Source organism: Peromyscus eremicus, chromosome 2 (genome assembly GCF_949786415.1).
Source record: "Peromyscus eremicus chromosome 2, PerEre_H2_v1, whole genome shotgun sequence".
NCBI lineage: Eukaryota > Metazoa > Chordata > Mammalia > Rodentia > Cricetidae > Peromyscus > Peromyscus eremicus.
This window is the reverse complement of record NC_081417.1, coordinates 137,888,351-137,905,595: the sequence shown is the minus strand read 5'-3', so window position 1 is coordinate 137,905,595 and position 17,245 is coordinate 137,888,351. Positions and strand designations below refer to the sequence as shown.

General features: G+C 43.5%; 1 protein-coding gene across 1 annotated transcript in view; it reads right to left on the bottom strand.

Moving 5' to 3' along the window:
- Positions 1 to 3,654: 3,654 nt before the first annotated feature.
- The window catches only part of Psmb2 (proteasome 20S subunit beta 2), a 35,465-nt gene continuing 21,874 nt past the window's right edge, over positions 3,655 to 17,245 (bottom strand). The window contains exons 4-6 of the mRNA XM_059254972.1: positions 7,607 to 7,769; positions 6,005 to 6,054; positions 3,655 to 3,886 (exon numbers count right to left, since the gene is read on the bottom strand). Of these exons, the coding sequence (XP_059110955.1) occupies positions 3,779 to 3,886; positions 6,005 to 6,054; positions 7,607 to 7,769 (321 nt within the window). The 3' untranslated portion in view covers positions 3,655 to 3,778. The remainder of the gene's footprint in view (positions 3,887 to 6,004; positions 6,055 to 7,606; positions 7,770 to 17,245) is intronic.

Genomic DNA, 17,245 nt, shown 5'->3' with positions numbered 1-17,245 from the left:
GGTTTTTTGAGACAGGGTTTCTCTGTGTAGCCCTGGCTGTCCTGGAACTTGGTAGAGCCTGCCTCTGCCTCCCAAGTGCTGAGACTAAAGGCAAGTGCCACCACCACCTGGCTTCTATATGTGGTATTAGGATTACAGATGCCAGGTGTGGTGGTGTACACTGAGGCAGGAGGATTGTGAATTTGAGGACAATGTGGACTATATAACAAAACTTCATATAAAAATAAAATAGTACAGATTGGGTAAAGTAGGTTTTACTTTAGTCTAAGGCCAAACCGTATTCAAATGTTCTCGGTGAGCAAAACAGTGAGCAACATCAGCAAACAGAACAGATGTAAAAACTCAGGCTTTACTCACACAGGCACAAACCACAAGAGCAGGACCTACTGGTCTGTATTTCATTAAGCCCTATAGTAAGCTATGCATTGCTGGGCACCTGTGCTATCCCAGCACCTGGGAGGTAGAGAATCAGGATTTCCAGGCTAGCCTGGGCTATATGAGATCCTGTCTCTAAACACCTAAAAGGAATAAACAAAAATAAAAACCTAAGGGGCTAGAATGCAAACTTACATTTCAGAATCACAGCTCCCAAGAAAACTCAATCCAGTGGTTTTCTGTCATGACAGAAGGTAAGAACTATTTGGGAAGCTTAAAATTCCCATGTCCAGCCTGGCATGGCGGTGGCGCACGCCTTTAGCCCCACGGCTTGGGAGGCAGAGGCAGGTGGATCTCTTGAGTTCTAGGACAGCCAGGGCTACACAAAGAAACCCTGTCTCGAAAAACCAAAAAACAAACAAATAAACAAACAAAAAACAAAACAAGACAAAACAAAACAAAAAACCAAACCACATAGCAACTTAAAATCTGGAGTTGAGTGCAATCAATTACATCAGGAAAGAAAACTCCCTCAGGTTATTCTGACACAAACAGCTTAAGCACCACTACTGTCTGGGGCTGGAGAGATGGCTCAGCAGTTGAGAGCACTAGCTGCTCTTCCAGAGGACCCCTGGGTTCCATTCCCACCACCCATAGTCTGATGGTCTGATGGTCTTCTAGTCTCTGGCACACATGTGGTGGACATGACATACATGCAACCAAAACATCCATACACAAAATATTAAAAAAAGCAACCCTGCTGTTTAAAGAACTTCTGAAATATTCAGTGGTAGAGTGAATGCATGAGTCCCTGGGTTTCATATCCAGCACACACGCGCGCACACACACACACACACACACACACACACACACACACACACACACACCACCCACTGGTTCAGTTACCCCAAGGGAAAAAAATACACACACTTGGGGGGACAGGGTCTAGCTATCTGGTTAACCTGTGGCACATCTATTTGAGGGAATACAGTGCAACTATTCACAAAAATAAGGTAGATTTATATGCATTGGCACAAAACAATTTCTAAGATAGTGTATTATCAAATACATAGAACATCTAAAAATTTTTTTGAGAAGAGGTCTTGCTACACACCAAACACAAACACACGCATGCATGCACGCATGCACCCCTGGCTGGCCTGGAACTGACAGAGATCCTCCTGTCTCTGCCTCCAGTGTACACCACCACACCCAGCCTCATTTTTTTACATTTATAAATTTACTTTAGTGTGTGGGTATGGCACACATATGGAGGTCAAGGGAGACTTTCAGGAGCTGGTTCTCTCCTTCACATGGATCCCAGGGGTGAACCCAGGTTTAACAGCAGGAGCCTTATCTACTGAGCCATCTTGCTGGCCCCCCCTAAAAAAAAAAAAGGCTGAGGCAGAAGGTTCATGAGTTTAAGGCCAGCCTGGTCTACAAAGCAATTTCCAGAACAGCCTGGACTCTGCTACATATGCAATGAATCCTTATCTCGAAAAAACTTACTGGGTACCGTGTCACATGCCTTTAGACCTAGCTAGCACTCAGGAGGCAGAGATAGATGGATCTTTGGAGTTGAAGGCTAGCGTGGTCTACAGAGTGAGTTCCACATCAGCCTAGGCTACACAGTGAGATTCTGTTTAAAAAGAAGGAAAACCCATGGATAGCTCATTAGGTGAAGGTACCTGGTGACCAGTGACACAAGCCTGACTACCCAAGTCTGATTCCCAGAGCCCACACAAAGGTGGAAGAACCAACTCCATCAAAGTTCCTGTCTGATCGAGACCCATATAAACACATTATTATTTTAAATAAAAAACTCCACTTCCTTTAAAAAAACAAAACAAAGCCCTCAGGCAAGAACAGCCTTTATTTTTGTGTGTGATGCTGCAGCTCAAACCCAGAGTCTGATACTCGTTGAGCAGATAGGTACTCTACCTCCGAGCTACCCTATGCATACTTGTATCTTTAAAACCAGGACCTGGGTTTAACTGCCAGGACCACATGACAGCTCAGAACCGTCTGTACACTCCAGTCCCAGGGGAGCCAACGCCCTTTTCGGACACTAGGCTCAGAGATGGCACACAGACATGCATGCAGGCATACACCCATACATGAAAAATAAATACAATAAAAAGCACGGAAGCAAGCAAGCTAGCTGGGCCTGATGGTAAAAACACATAATCCTAGCTACTTAGTGAGGCTGAGGCAGGAAGTTCATAAGTTCAAGGCCAGCCTGAGTTACAGCTGGTTCAAGAGCAGCTTAGGCAAATTAGCAAGACCTTGTCACAAAACAAAAACTAAAAAGGACTGAGGACGGAGCACTTGCCTACCAGTACAAGCACCTGGGTTCCATCCCTGTATCGCCCTCGCCAACACCCAAAGTACAAAGGGGCATAGTGAAGCAGGCTGTACCCACGAGTTCTTGGAAAGTGGAGAAAGAAGGACAAAGTGTTGAAGGTCATCCTTAGCTACAGAGAGTTCAAGACCAGCCCGGGCTACATGAGATCCTGTCTCAAACAAAGAAACATGTAAGAAATTAGTAGCTGAAATGTTATCTGAGAAAGTGATCAGATATAACAGGAGGAATAATTTCTTGCTGTTTTTCCACTGTTGACGTATTTCCCAAGTACATTAATCAACTGAAAAAGATTTAAGAGCTGGGGACATAGTTCAGCTGGTACTCATAAGTATGAGTACCCGAGTTTGATCCTCAGAATCCATAAAACCAAACATGAGCATGTTGGTGCGAGGCACACACTGTGTTCCCAAGAACAACACCCAAGGTTGTCCTCTGTCCCCTACATTGCATACATGTATTTCAAAACAAAACACACAACAGATTTTTTTTTTTTTTTTTTTTTTTTGTTTGTTTGTTTTTGAGACAAGGTCTCTCCACATAGCCTGGCTGTCTTGGAACTCACTATATAGACCAGGTTGGCCTCAAACTCACAAAGATTCTCCTGCCTCTGACTTCCAAGTGCTGGAACTACCGGCATGCACCACCATGTCCAGCCAACAAAAGATTTAAGCTCAAAGGCAAAGAGATGCAGTGCTTTTGAGAGAACAAGACATAACAAGCAGAAATCGAAAGAGCGAGCTGGAAGAAGCTGGAGGGGAAGACAGACAGTGTGGGCTTTGAGCTGGCAGAGACACTCAGATCATTACCAGAGGGAGAGGGACAGGAAGGAGCATCCTGACAAGATGATGACCCTCCTTACGGCTGGTTCCTTTCTACGAGACGTTAGCTAAACAGACCAAAACCAGAAAGCTCAATTTAGTTATCTTCAGCTTTATTTTGATTAACCATCTATCAAGAGTGCACGCCAAAAGTGTAGAAAAAAAAAATCAAGGAGCCTATCAAAAAAGTCCCCTGATGAGTGGGAGGAAGGATGAGACGTTAGGAGCCCTTCTTAGTAAAGGAGATGTTCTCCAGGTTATGGATGCCATTTTTGTCAATGACCCGAACGCTGAAGGTAGGCAGATTCAAGATGAAGCGCTTCTGGAGCTGCAGAGATATGAAGGAAATCAGTGAGCAAACATTTACCGAATACTAAGTATGTGGCAGGTTCTGTTCTAAGCTAAAAGGTTGAGTGTCAAACCTCTCCTTCTGTGGAACTGGGCAGCTAGTGCTATGTCACTAAAGAATGTCTATACAGTAGCTGGAGGCTGACTGGAAAGTAGTGACCATGACCTGGGAAATGGAGCTGGGAGCCTGCCTCTGTTCAAGTCAGCCCGTACACGAGGCAATCCAACGTTTATCCCCACAGTCTGCTACCAATCCGTCTATAGGAACACACTTGCCTCTTAAAAAGTCTCCAGGTAGTAAGGTAGCAAGGTCTAAGAAGAGACTCTGACCCGAAAAGGACATCCTAGGTTCCAACAGTTTATGCTAGTCATTTACTCGAGGGTTTGTGTGTGCAGCTGCAGAGGGGGTGGGGATGATTCCTGGAGAATGGAGAACATTCCTGGAACAAGCCATGCCCGTCTCTTGCAGTCCAAGTTAAGGCTGTTCAAGGAACAGTCTGCACACATGGGAGCAGACAGTGTCACGAGGTGACTAGTAAGCAGCATGGCTTGGAAGTCGTCACAACTGTGGCTGCCCTTGCTGAAACCTCCCCAACAGCCTCCAGAGAAGACCCAGGCTCTCCACCTATTCCCTCAGGTGCTGGGAAATGATCTTCTCAGGCTTCTGACCTCCCTCCCTCCTCCTCCTCTCTCTTCATGTTGCCCATGAGGACTGGGTAACAACAGCCCATTCCATTTCCACAGTTCTTTCTGGCTGATGGCTCATGTCTAGAATCAAGGTCAAACTTCAAGAAAAGGCGACAATAAGCAAATGTTTTCCTTAGGAAAATTTTGTTTAAAGACAAGGTCTCATTTCGTAGCCTTGATTAGCCTGATACTTGCTGTGTACACTAAGCTGGCCTCTAGCTCACAGGATTCACCCACTCACCCCTGCTTCCCTAGCACTCAGATTAAAGGCAGTACCACCATGCCTGGTCCTGGTTTTTTTAAGATCCTAGGGAAATAAATCTCAAGAGCACCCGATAGTACGGTGCCTCCTTCCTGGCCAGCCCCCCTTAGAATATTGGTGGGTAATACTGTCTATCAGCTGACTGGCCAAGAACCCCCAAGCTGATTCTCAGTGGCTCTCGCGCAAAGGAGGTTTGCACAGAGGAAGAGGGATGGGGCACAGTGGTCTAAAAGGGACAGGGTCGTCCAAGAGGCAGCAGAGACCGACGGTGCTGCCAAGGCTCTCACCCGCTCTGTCCTCCTACTGGACAATCCGTTCAAGTTCCTTCTTAGGTCACAAGAAAAACAGAAGAAGGAAGAGGCTGAAGAGGCTACTTTGGGCCACCTCATCCTAGATCCTTACACTCTTACTCTGAGTAGAGTTTGGGCTCTTGGACTCCCAAAACAAAGATTTCTTTCCACTTCTGATCCCAAACTTCCCAGGTGCTCTCTACGGTCCCCTGAATGCACTGTTAAGGAAGTAGACTTTAAAGGTGGCACAGTAGGTGTACAGAGTCCAGGGCACTGTCTCTTACCGCAGGGCCTAATATCACCTGTATTAAAATCACCTGGTTGCCTAGCCAGGTGTGCTAGCACACATCTTTAATCCCAGCACTTGGGAGGCTGAGGCAGGTGGATCTCTCTGAGTTTGAGGCCAGCCTGGTCTACAGATCAAGTTCCAGGATAACCAGAGCTGTTATACAGAGAAACCCTGTCTCGAAAAACCATTTAAAAAAAAAAAATCACTTGGTTGCCAGTTAACACAAGAGACTCAGCCTCTACCTCCCTATAAATGGTTTAGAAGTGGGTGCTGAGGTCTATCAGGGATAAGGAAGTTCCCCCCGGATGATACACAGTGAACTTTGAGAACCACTAATCTGGATTAACCAGAAAGGAAAAGAATTAAATCAGTAAAACTGACACTGACGAGGAGGTGACCCACGAGAGAAAAACAAGCCCATTAACCACATCAACCTCCATCACTGGGAGCAACTTCACATCTGGGTATTTATTATACCGTCTGGCAAAGAGCAGGAAAAAGCAACCAAGAACAGGAATGGTACTTCAACCCGAGACTAAACATTCCTTCAGGACCCCTGGGAGCACTCACCTCATCCAGACATTTCCTAAGAAGCTCCACTGCCCTCTCACGTGAGATAGCTGAAAGAGAACAGAGGCCAAACACTGAATTCAGGCTGCCCTGCTTCCAGCTCTTAACAGCTTGTGATTAAGTTTCAAACTTCCCCGGGTCTGAGTGCCACACAATTGGAAAAGCAAACACACTCAGACTTCTACCTTGCAACAAAGTTACTCCATATGCAGAGGAGGGCTCCCACCGCCCTGAGCCATTACAAATTGATTTTCAGCCTCAGAGAAGGGGAAGCATGACGGAATTCTGTCTCCCCTGGCCTGGGCCCGCCTCTAAGAGTCCAGCAGCCTTCCCCTCTTTTTCATAGCTCACTCTCACCAGTCCCTGTAGTCCAGGGCTTAAATCAATTCCATCTGCCTTGCCAGCTGCAAATCAGGGAAAGGGAGAACAAGGCCAGAGCGCCATCCTCCAGCTCCCAGCTGGGTCTCAGCAGAACAATGGGAAGACAGTTAAGAGGATGGCCTGAGACTCTTCTGAACAGGGTCCAAAGGGATTGTTGGTAGGCGTGGCAAACCGGGATGACACATTATGCATTAGGCTTCAAGGGTGGCTGGTGGTTATTTTGGTGGGGGAGTCAGCTGTATTACTGACAGATGCAAAATCAAGAGACAGTCACCAGGAGGCCAGGCTAATTCTTTTCAGGATGTGGCCTGGAGCTCTAGCATGGCTAAGGTTGAGTGAGAGGGCAGGAGCTGAAGGAAAAGAATCTGCCAACTGTTAAGACGCTGCAGTGCAGAACGGAGCGTAAGGAGAGAAGTACTCAGCTGTGCTGCACCTCTGGCCTGTGAGAATTCGCTAGGAATTTCAGGTCCCCACTGTTCAGAGTGGCTAGAGCTGAGCCTGGGAGTGGGTCAGAGGATAGACTTAGCACAAAAGCATTGCTCATCTCAAGCTTCATCCAGCTGACAGGACAGGGAAAGAAAGGATTTCTTTTGCAGGAGGGAGTGGTCTTCAAGAGCTTTGATGGTTTTAAACAAAGAAGTCCTCAGCTATCATGGTAGGACCTGTTCATCCTTGTAAGTTCCAAACATGTACATAAACTGTTTGGTTTACTTGCTCACTGACTATGAGATGTCTATAATCACCTAGGCAGAGAGAATAAATGTCAGACAAGTTAAGAACTGAATGAAAATGCTCTAGTCATGATGATGCTCACTCCAGTACCCCTTTTACACAAGGCAAAACCCAGCTGAAAGACAGGAGCAGCTTATTTTGGTTGGTAGGAAGACTTTTTAAAATTTTTTAATATTTGTGTTTTGCCATGGTAACTGGAATTACAGACAGTTGTGAGCTGCCATGTGGGTGCTGGGAATTGAACCTGGGTCCTCTGGAAGAGCAGCCAGTGCTCTTAACTGCTGAGCCATCTCTCCAGTCCTGGTAGTCAGACTTCTATCAATAAAGTTTTGGAAGACTGTACTGACCCACAAGAGAGAGACATCAGCTTCCAGAGAGGAGCCAGCCTCTCTCTAGGATGCAGTCAGCCAACTCCAAGCTTTGACAAGACTGGGAAGCAGCTACGGCAGGGCTCTGCTACTGCTCTCCCCCTAGACTGCTAGCACTTACTTGGTGTGTAGTATCGGTCAAGGATACTGAGAGTCAGGAAGGCACCGTAGCCATGAGCTGCAAAAGGAGCCTTGGCCAAGGCTGCCAGGTAGTCCATGTAGTACAGTGCTGGCCCTTCGTGCTCATCGTAGCCAGCCAGGAGGAGGTTCACATGGTATGGGGTCTGCAAAGGAGAGACAGCAAAGTGCTGAGCAGAGCAGAGCGCCAACAGCGCACACAGGAGCGTCTGGCTCCTGACAAGTAACAACGATTAGCAGCAACTGGCTAAATACAGTGGAAGTAAACATTCACATCCGCCTGGAGAACTTCTAGCACGGTCAGAGGTAAAGGAAGGCTTTCTGGTTTCTATTTAAAGCCTGTGGAAAAGAACCTGACATGGGCCGTCAAGATGGCTCACCAGGTGAGGGGACTGACAGCCCAGCCTGATGATCTGAGTGTGACCCCTAGAACCCGACTCCCACCAGTTGTCCACACACACTCTCACACACGCATGGGGAGGGGGGGGGTGGCCTGATACAAAAGCACTTCAAAGGCTTAAATGTTCTTGGGTCATTCTTTACTGTTGAAACCAAGAACACAGAATAATGGTGCACACCTTAAACCCCAGCACTTGGGAGGCAAAGACAGGCAGACCTCTGGGAGTTCCAGGTCAGTCAAAGCTACATAGTGAGACCCTGTTTCACACATCAACAAAACCCAACAAACACAATTATGCATCAGGCTAGAGAGCTGGGTCCAATTACGTCATTTAAAATAAGGAAACTAGGGCTGGAGAGATGGCTCAGTGGGTTGTGGCGCATGCCTTTAATCCCAGCAGAGCCAGGCGGATCTCTGTGAGTTCGAGGCCAGCCTGGTCTACAGATCGAGATCCAGGACAGGAACAAGAAAGCCTGTCTCAAAAAAAAAAAAAAAAAAAAAAAAAGCACTGGCTGTTCTTCAATTCTCAGCACCCACATGGCAGCTCACACCTGTCTGGAATTTCAGTTCCAGAGGATCCGACACCCTCATACAGACACACATGCAGGTAAAAACAACAATGCACATGAATAAAATGAAAACAAATATTAAAAATAAACAAACAAACAAAACCCAAAAAACAAAATAAGCAAACTAATGAGCCCTGGAGTTTAGGACTGGGGCCAGCCTGGGCAACACAGTGAGTCATATCTCAACAACAGCAACAAAAACCCCAAATACCTGACACATCCCAAAAATCCTACCCCAAAACTAGTTCAGGCTAGATATTAGCCTAATATCAAACAATATAATATATGCTCTATAATTACTGAGAGGGGAGAAAGGAAGGATAGAGGTTTAACAAATATTTAAGTTAAAATCACTACATTTTTCTCTTGATTTTCCAAGACAGGGTTTCTTTGTAGCCCTGGCTGTCCTGGAACTCGCTCTGTAGACCAGGCTGGCCTCAAACTCACAGAGATCTGCCTGCCTCTGCCTCCCTCACCCCCACCCCCCACCCCTCCAGGGCTGGTATTAAAGGCATGTGTCGTCACCACCAGGCAATCAGTACTTTTCAACTCAAGAAAAAAAGTAAGAGCAGACCATGATGACAAAAAGCTGCCCCAGAGCTGAAGAGCTAAATGAATGGCTAATGTTTTTCTTTTTAAACTACATTTATTTATTGTATGTGTGTATACATGTCCTACATTTCCCTTTTCTTTTTGGAAAACTCCACTTGCTTCTCATGTTTGTGTATCTGTGGAGGTCAGAGGACAGCTCTGGGGGGTTGGCTTTCTCCCTCCACCATGTGGGTCCTGGGACTGAACTCAGGTTATCATGCTTGGTGGCATGCAGCTTTTCCCACTGAGCCATCCCACCAGCCCAACCCCTTCCTAATAGAACAAGACTCCTTGAAGATGGATAAAATCGCTGGGCCTTCCCTCAAGGAAGCACCAAGCCCTTGACTCCATTTGTGAATGGAAAGAAGAAATAGTATCAGCGCCGGGCAGTGGTGCCTCCAGGACAGGCTCCAGAACCACACAGAGAAACCCTGTCTTGAAAAACCAAAAGAGAGATGGATAAAAAAACCTACTTTTCATCAATGACACAAATAAAAAGTTGGCTGTAACTTGCATTTAATAAATATTCGTTCTTCATATTACCTGTAAGTCTAACACCACAAATTAGTACAGTGAACCCTGACTACGCCTACACTGCTGCCCATTTCCAGATAATTACTTTTCCTATATTGGCTGGGGGCATTTGCCATGTTAAATTGAGTCTGCCTATGCCCCAGGCACCAGTGCTGGGAATCCCATTTGTGGGCTTTTTTGTTTATTTTTATATTTCTTGTATCTGCTTCAGTGGGTAGCACGTAAGCCTTGCCCGTGGTTTGTGCCTATCCCTTCATGTACACTAATGTTCAATTAAATGAGACATCTTACCATGGAATATGAAGTTGGAACAGCCAATGGCTTCAAAAGAGACACTTATAACAGGAATTCTAATAGGTCTTTTAATAAAAAACCCAGAGCCAGGTATTGGGGTGAAGGCTGAAAGGTCGGAGAGACAAAGGAACAAGCCACTGCCACGTCTTACCTCTAGGACTTCTCAGTCTGAAAAGCTCCAGCTGAAAGGGCTTCAGCTGAAAAAAAGCCTTTAGTTCCTGTCTCCTCAGCCTTATGTACCTTCTTTGCCCAGCCATCACCTCCTGGGATTAATGGCATGTGTGCCACCACTGCCTGGCCCTGTTTTCTCTCCTAGACCGAGTTAATCTCACGTAGTCCAGGGTGGCTTTGAACTCATAGAGATCCAGGAGGATCTCTGCCTCCCGAGTGCTAGGATTAAAGGGGTGTGCCACCATTGCCTGGCCTCTATGTTTACTCTAGTGGCTTGTTCTGTCCTCTGATCTTCAGGTAAATTGTATTAAGGTACACAATATATCACCACGGACACTGCATATTCTTTGCACACTGACCAATGCAGGCATTTGGTAGCTTGAAAAAACTCACGTTAGAGTACATGAATATACCTATTGGAATCCTGCTAACCCAGCTGTGCTACTGAGCAGGAAGAGTTCTAATGTCCCTTGAAAATGATAGGAGCTCCAACCTCCAAACAGGTACCTATCCTTGGAATAAAACAGTAGACAGCTCACAGGAATAAGAATTAGCCATCAGTAGTCAGGACTTCTGGGAAAATAATGGCTGGCCTATCAATTTCCAATGAAGTGTGCTGTACTCTGGAACTGTGCTTGGTACTACCTTCTCAGTGAGCCCAACCATAGGCAAGAGGCTTAAATGTTAAATGCTATGAGTGTCTGTTTTCTTTTATTATGCTTACGTGTGTGTGTGTGTGTGTGTGTGTGTGTGTGTGTGAGTGTGTGTGCGCACGTGTACCTGCCTGCACATGTCATGGCTCACATGTGGCTTCAGAGGACAACTCTGAAACAGTGATTCTCTCTCACCATGTGGGTCATGGGAACGGAGGCTCTCACCAGCCGAGCCACCTCAGTGGGCCCTGAGCTCATTTTCTTTCTTGTTTTACTTTGTTTTGTTTTGTTTTTGTTTTTGTTTTTTTTTTTGACACAAGGTTTCTCTGTATCGTTTTGGCGCCTTTCCTGGATCTCACTCTGTAGCCCAGGCTGGCCTTGAACTCACAGAGATCCATCTGGCTCTGCTTCCCGAGTGCTGGGATTAAGTGTGCCACCACCGCCCAGCTGAGCTTGTTTACTTATGTGCAAAATTAAGGTGATTACTGTTATCCCTGTCTATCTTCTAAGGCAAGAGAAAAACAATATAGGAAAAGCCCTAGATGATCTAAATTTCTAGTGTGTTAGCTACAGTCTAACATTTTAATAAATCACTCTTTAAACAACAACAAAAGCTCTGCTTAAATTAGCTAAAGATAAAAATATATATAGTTAATAGAATTTTTTAAAATTGTGAAACAGTACTGCAAAATCTGACAAGACACAGAATATTGTGATGTTTTTGTTTTTTGAGACAGGGGTTTCTCTGTGTAACCCTGGCTGTCCTGGAACTCCTCTGTAGACCATGGTGGCCTCGAACTCATAGAGATCTGCCTGCCTCTGGCCTCCCACGTTGTACAACACCATCGCCTGGCTAAATCTCATGATGTTCTTATAGTTAAAATCAGGAGGATTAGGGAGGAGGAGAAAAAGACTAGCCTAGTGTCTTTAATGAGCATTCTCCCATAAGAGAATTCATGATACAGTTTCTTACCCATCACAAAGTAAGTTTAATCTTTTTTTTTGAGTGTATAACTCAGTCCTCCCAAAACACCCACTGCATGGTTAACCAAAACAATTTTGCCAAGTTGCATGGTGTATTAGGAATCCATCCAGACTCTCAAAGAGGGCTCAAGCAGTAGATTCCAGGTATGTTCTATTTAATGAAGCTCTTCCCATAGTATGAGATTAAATCATGTTTCAGAACAATTCACATCACTCAACAGCCATTATTATAAGATTTTACACAATACCCCATGTAAACACAAGTCCAGAAGCAACTGTGGTGCTTACTTGATCTACATAATATAATTTATTTATGCTTAAGCATCTTATATACAGTGAAGTTGGTAGTCAGAAACTACAACTCGTGATATAGAAGATAGATAACTCACAAATATTGTGTGACTTCGAATTACCGACTTTTGCATGTGTGAGATGCTTAAGCATAAATAAGTGGTGTTATCTAGACTAATTAAGTCAATACATCTGTGTAACAACTTGCAGTTTCAGAAATTCTGACAATGCTCTATCAAAGACCTTTGACTTACGCTAGGTTTTGTTTTGTTTTGTCTTTAAGTTTCACATAAATTTTTAAATGCTGTCATTGTTTGCTGGAATGAGATCAATTCATTTTTGTGCTATTCTAAGCAGTTCTACAAGGAAAGTTAATAGCATAGGTTCCTACAATTCTGTTCTATTCTAACAGCTTACACAACTGTGACTTCCTGTGCTGTGACTGGGGGAAACAGTATATAAAAGATACAATTCACCTATTCACAAATACTTTATATATTATAAACTCTATGAAGGCAGGAGTATGTCTGTCTTCTTCAATGATGTACAGGTATACACCATATATTCAATAAACATTTGTTAAATGAGTGAACATTAATAATCATACAAGAGAACATCTCGAACATTTTACATATATGTGGTTAATGTTTAATATTACAAGAAAATATTAAGAAAACTACTAAACCAAGGCAAGGATGTGATAGGCCCTACTTCTTTCTTTTAAAGAATATTTATTTTAAGTATATCTGTGTGTGCCTGAGTGTATGTACATGCACCATGTGTGTATAGGAGTCTTCAGAGGTCAGAGGAGGTACTGGATCCATTGGAACTGGAGTTATGGACAGTGCGAGTTGCCATGTGGTGCTGGGAGTTGAACCAGGCCCTCTGGAAAAACAGTAAATGCTCTTAACTACTGAGCCATCTCTCTAGCCCCAACAGGCCCCATTTCTGAGAAGTGGTTCAAGTTTAAATTAAATGCCTACATCTCCATAAAAAAGTGGATTTGTTGCTTCTCTTTTCAATCTCCCTCCAGACACGAGTTGCTAAGGAGAAAACAGTTTAGGAGGCAAGTTAGACATTAAGTCCCAAATAAAAAGGGAACTAATACCACAGACAAACAATTCAGGAAGAAACAGGCCATGGAACAAAGGGCTGGACCTGAGCTTGAATTCTGATTCTATTAGCATATGTGTTACTTTAGAAAAAGTACTTAACCTGTTTTAATTTTAGAATTCTCAACTGAAATATGGGATAATGCCAAGTACAAAAAGGCTGTAGTGAAGGGTCAGAAATAATGCACATTCACGGTAAATAGCTAAAGTACAATATAGGCTTAATAAGTGATTGTTTTTTAAAACAATCTATGAAATAAAAAGTATAAGTAATTGGAAGTCCAACTACTCCTGACACAGGTATGTGTCTTTATAAAAAGATACAGAGGGATGTTTATTACAAGTAACTAGCACACTGTCTGGAACATGGGAGCAAGTAGTAAATGAAAAGTTTCCTAGTATCAGCTGGGTATAATGCTGCACGCCTTTAATCCCAGTACCCAGGAGGCAGCAGCAAGCAGATCTCTGAGTATGAGGCCAGCCTGGTCTATAGAGTTCTAGGACAGCTAGGCTACACAGAGAAACCCTGTCTCAAAAAACGAAAAGAGAAAAAAAAAAAAAAAAAAAAAAGAGGGTGGGGGAGTTTCCTAGTGTCTCCTTCCTAGGATTGTTTACCTGTGCCCAAAGATTAACAGACTTGCATGGTTGAAAGCAATCATATTAGACACTTAAAAATATTATTTTACTTCAAGGTCAGTCTACCCTAGGTCCCTCAGAAAAAATATATATCCACATTTGGAAACTAAGTCAACACATATTTAGTATTTTCATAATGCCTCTTGCAGATGTAGCTATTATCCTCAGCATTAAGCATCACTTTCTAGCCTATGTACTTTTTCATCAGTTCCCATATTTCCTATGCACAGTATCACATACTAAACTAAATGCCTACTAAATGGAAGAATCGGCCTAACTACTGGGTAGTACAAACACCAATGACAGGACCAAAAGTCCTGTCCTTTACAAAGTAACCTCTATTCTATCTAAGACGTAAGACAAGGTTAGGAGGTCTGCCAGTGGAGACTGTGTTAGATCCCTAGACATCTTCTACAGCAAAGGCTGAGACTGAGTATATATATATATATATATATATATATATATATATATATATATATATATATATATATATATTTCAACCAACACAAATACTCAACTGTCCATCTAGGAGAAGAACTCAGCACGTAGTAAGGCACTCACTCCCTAACAACAGCTTGATGATCACCACCAGTGGTTTACGAACACCAACATGCTTAGATTTAAGTTGTGTATGACATACAAAGAAAAAGATTTCAAATAAACCAACCAGGAACTTAAAAATAACTTTTAGCCTCTAGAACAAGGTATTGTAAAATTTTGCCTTTCTCTTTTTGGGAGGCAGGTGGAAACATGGTCTTTATACAGCCCTGGCTGGCCTGGAACTCACTATGTGGATTAAACTGGCCTTGAATTTGCTGTAAACATTCTGTCTCATATCTCTAGTATTGGGATCATAGACATGTGTCCCCATGCCAAGTTAAAAAATTGTCTCTTATTAGTCTGTGAGGGGTCAGACAGATATATTTTCCCTCTCTTAAAAAGTACACATTAAGCTTATTTACTAAGTGGAGAGTTCCAAGCCACTTAAGATTTCCTGGGGTTTAAATAAATACATGTGAAGGACTCAGTGCAATGCCCGATACACGGTAATATCAAAACCTAGCTACTCTCACCTGCTCATTTTTAGGCTCTAACTGTGCTACCAGATTTGACGAGATAATACAAAGATCAAGAAGATGCTGTCACAGAGAATAAAATTATCTACCTTTTTATGGTTACCAAAGGGATAACATTAACTGGGGCATTACCCATAAAGTATATCTCTTATGTACTTCCTCCTGAGATCAAGATGCATTATCTTATCTGTGCCCCTGAGACCCACAGAACTAAGCTCAGTTCCACTTGTGACCTGTACATTTGGGAGTGGGGAGCATACAACACACACAGAAACTTTGCTTAAATCGAACTTTTGTGCATACAATTCCTCGTCTGTTTCCTTATTATGAAAAAGGAACACTCTGGTGTTTAAGAAGTGCGTGAAATTCCATAAATTTTACAGCTAAAGAGAACAGTTGTTACAAATACACCAAAACAACAAATCAGCGATGATGAGAGTCTGGGCGGTGACAAGCAGCGGTGTGACATCTGGCGGAAGCCAAAGTCACAGCAAGGGGGAGAGAGGTGGGCGTGAGGAAGCATCCTGCCGAGCGTGGACACAGAAAGGGAAAGGAATTGACAGTCTTCTTTTGGAGCCAGGCCAGCCTTTGCCACCTCTAATTGAATGGGACGACATCACTAGGACTGAGGGGCCTTGAAGAAAAGTGCAGTTTCTTTGGGGCCATGTTGCACCTTGGAATCCTATGCAGTGTGGGAAGCATACTTCCACGCCTGGTGGGTCAGTAATGTGGAAGTAGATACTAAATCACCATGGGATAAATGAGGTGAGCATTTTAATCAATGGATTTCTAAACATATAAACAGACAATATATCTTGAAAAGAATACTGTGGCCACTTTTGGGGGTGGGTGGGAATCAAACCCAGGGCCCTGTGCATACTAAACACATGCTTTAGCACTGATCTATTCCTCTGCCCCAAGCCTGTTCCTCTTAGTCCAGCAGACTGCCAAGGTTCTATCTTTTATCCTAAGACATCTCATAAAAATGCAGTTTGTATGTTTGGAGAATCTATGAGCTCAATGAGCTTACCCAGCATTCCCTTTACACATGGGCCCATTGTTCAAAGAGAAGACTGTGATCCACATGGATCCTTAGCAACAGACACAGGACCAGAATTCAGGCTTCCCAACTACAAGTCTTGTGTGCTTTCTCAGGAAACCATTCTGCCTCCACAAAAATGGAAATTAGTGTAAATGTATGATTCAATAAACAGCTGTAAATTTCACACACAAACATCCTTTACTTTTTTATACTAGTTCCTATTGTTCTGTATTTCACTTATCACATCCAATTGTGATCAATAATATTTTAGGCCTTAAGAGAACAGGTTTAATGTTACAGCTGTAATTCTTCTGAAAGGTCTAAAGCTACCAAGTATCTGTAGGAGTTTTTCAATAAATAGTTGTGACACCAACCCCCTAACTGCTCTGTCAATATCCATTTGCATCTTTATTACTAAGTAAACTGGACCAATTATTCTCCTACACTAATGCTCTGAATTGACTCAGGAACTTGTTTTCAATAACCAACGGAATTTACCACCTTTGGGTGGTTTCAGAGTATAATTTTAGAATTCTAATTCTGCTACTTTAATAACAGATTAAAAAATATTTGTGTGTTCATGAGTGCTAGAGTGTACATGTGGACACCTGCAGGAATCTAGTTCTCTCTTACTACCATTTGGGTTCCAGAAACCAAACTCAGGTATGGCAGCAAGTGTCTCTACCTGCTGGCCCTAATTACAGATTTTCACATTTAAAATAAAATTCATCTCAAACATTTTAAAATTAGCAATTTCCAATTATTGTGATTAAATACGTTTACTTGATCTAAAATATTATGGCCTCTATTCCTAAGTGATACAGAATCATTTCGATAAGACAAAGGTCTCACTAAGTAACCCATGTTTGCCTTGAACTCATGGCAATTCTCCTGCCTCAGACCTCCAAGTACTAAAATTACAGGCATGATCCACCACACCTAGACAAAAATACTCCTTTTTAAGAAAACCATGTACAGCCGGGAGGTAGTGGCGCACACCTTTAATCGCAGCGCTTGGGAGGCAGAGGCAGGTGGCTATCCAAGTTCAAGGCCAGCCTGGATGAGTTCCAGGACAGCCAGGGCTACACAGAGAAACCCTGTCTCAAAAAAACAAAGTAACATGGCCTGCTGGTGGTGGCGCACGCCTTTAATCCCAGCACTAGGGAGGCAGAACCAGGTGGATCTCTGTGAGTTCGAGGCCAACCTGGTCTACAGAGCGAGATCCAGGACAGGCACCAAAACTACACAGAGAAACCCTTTCGCAAAACA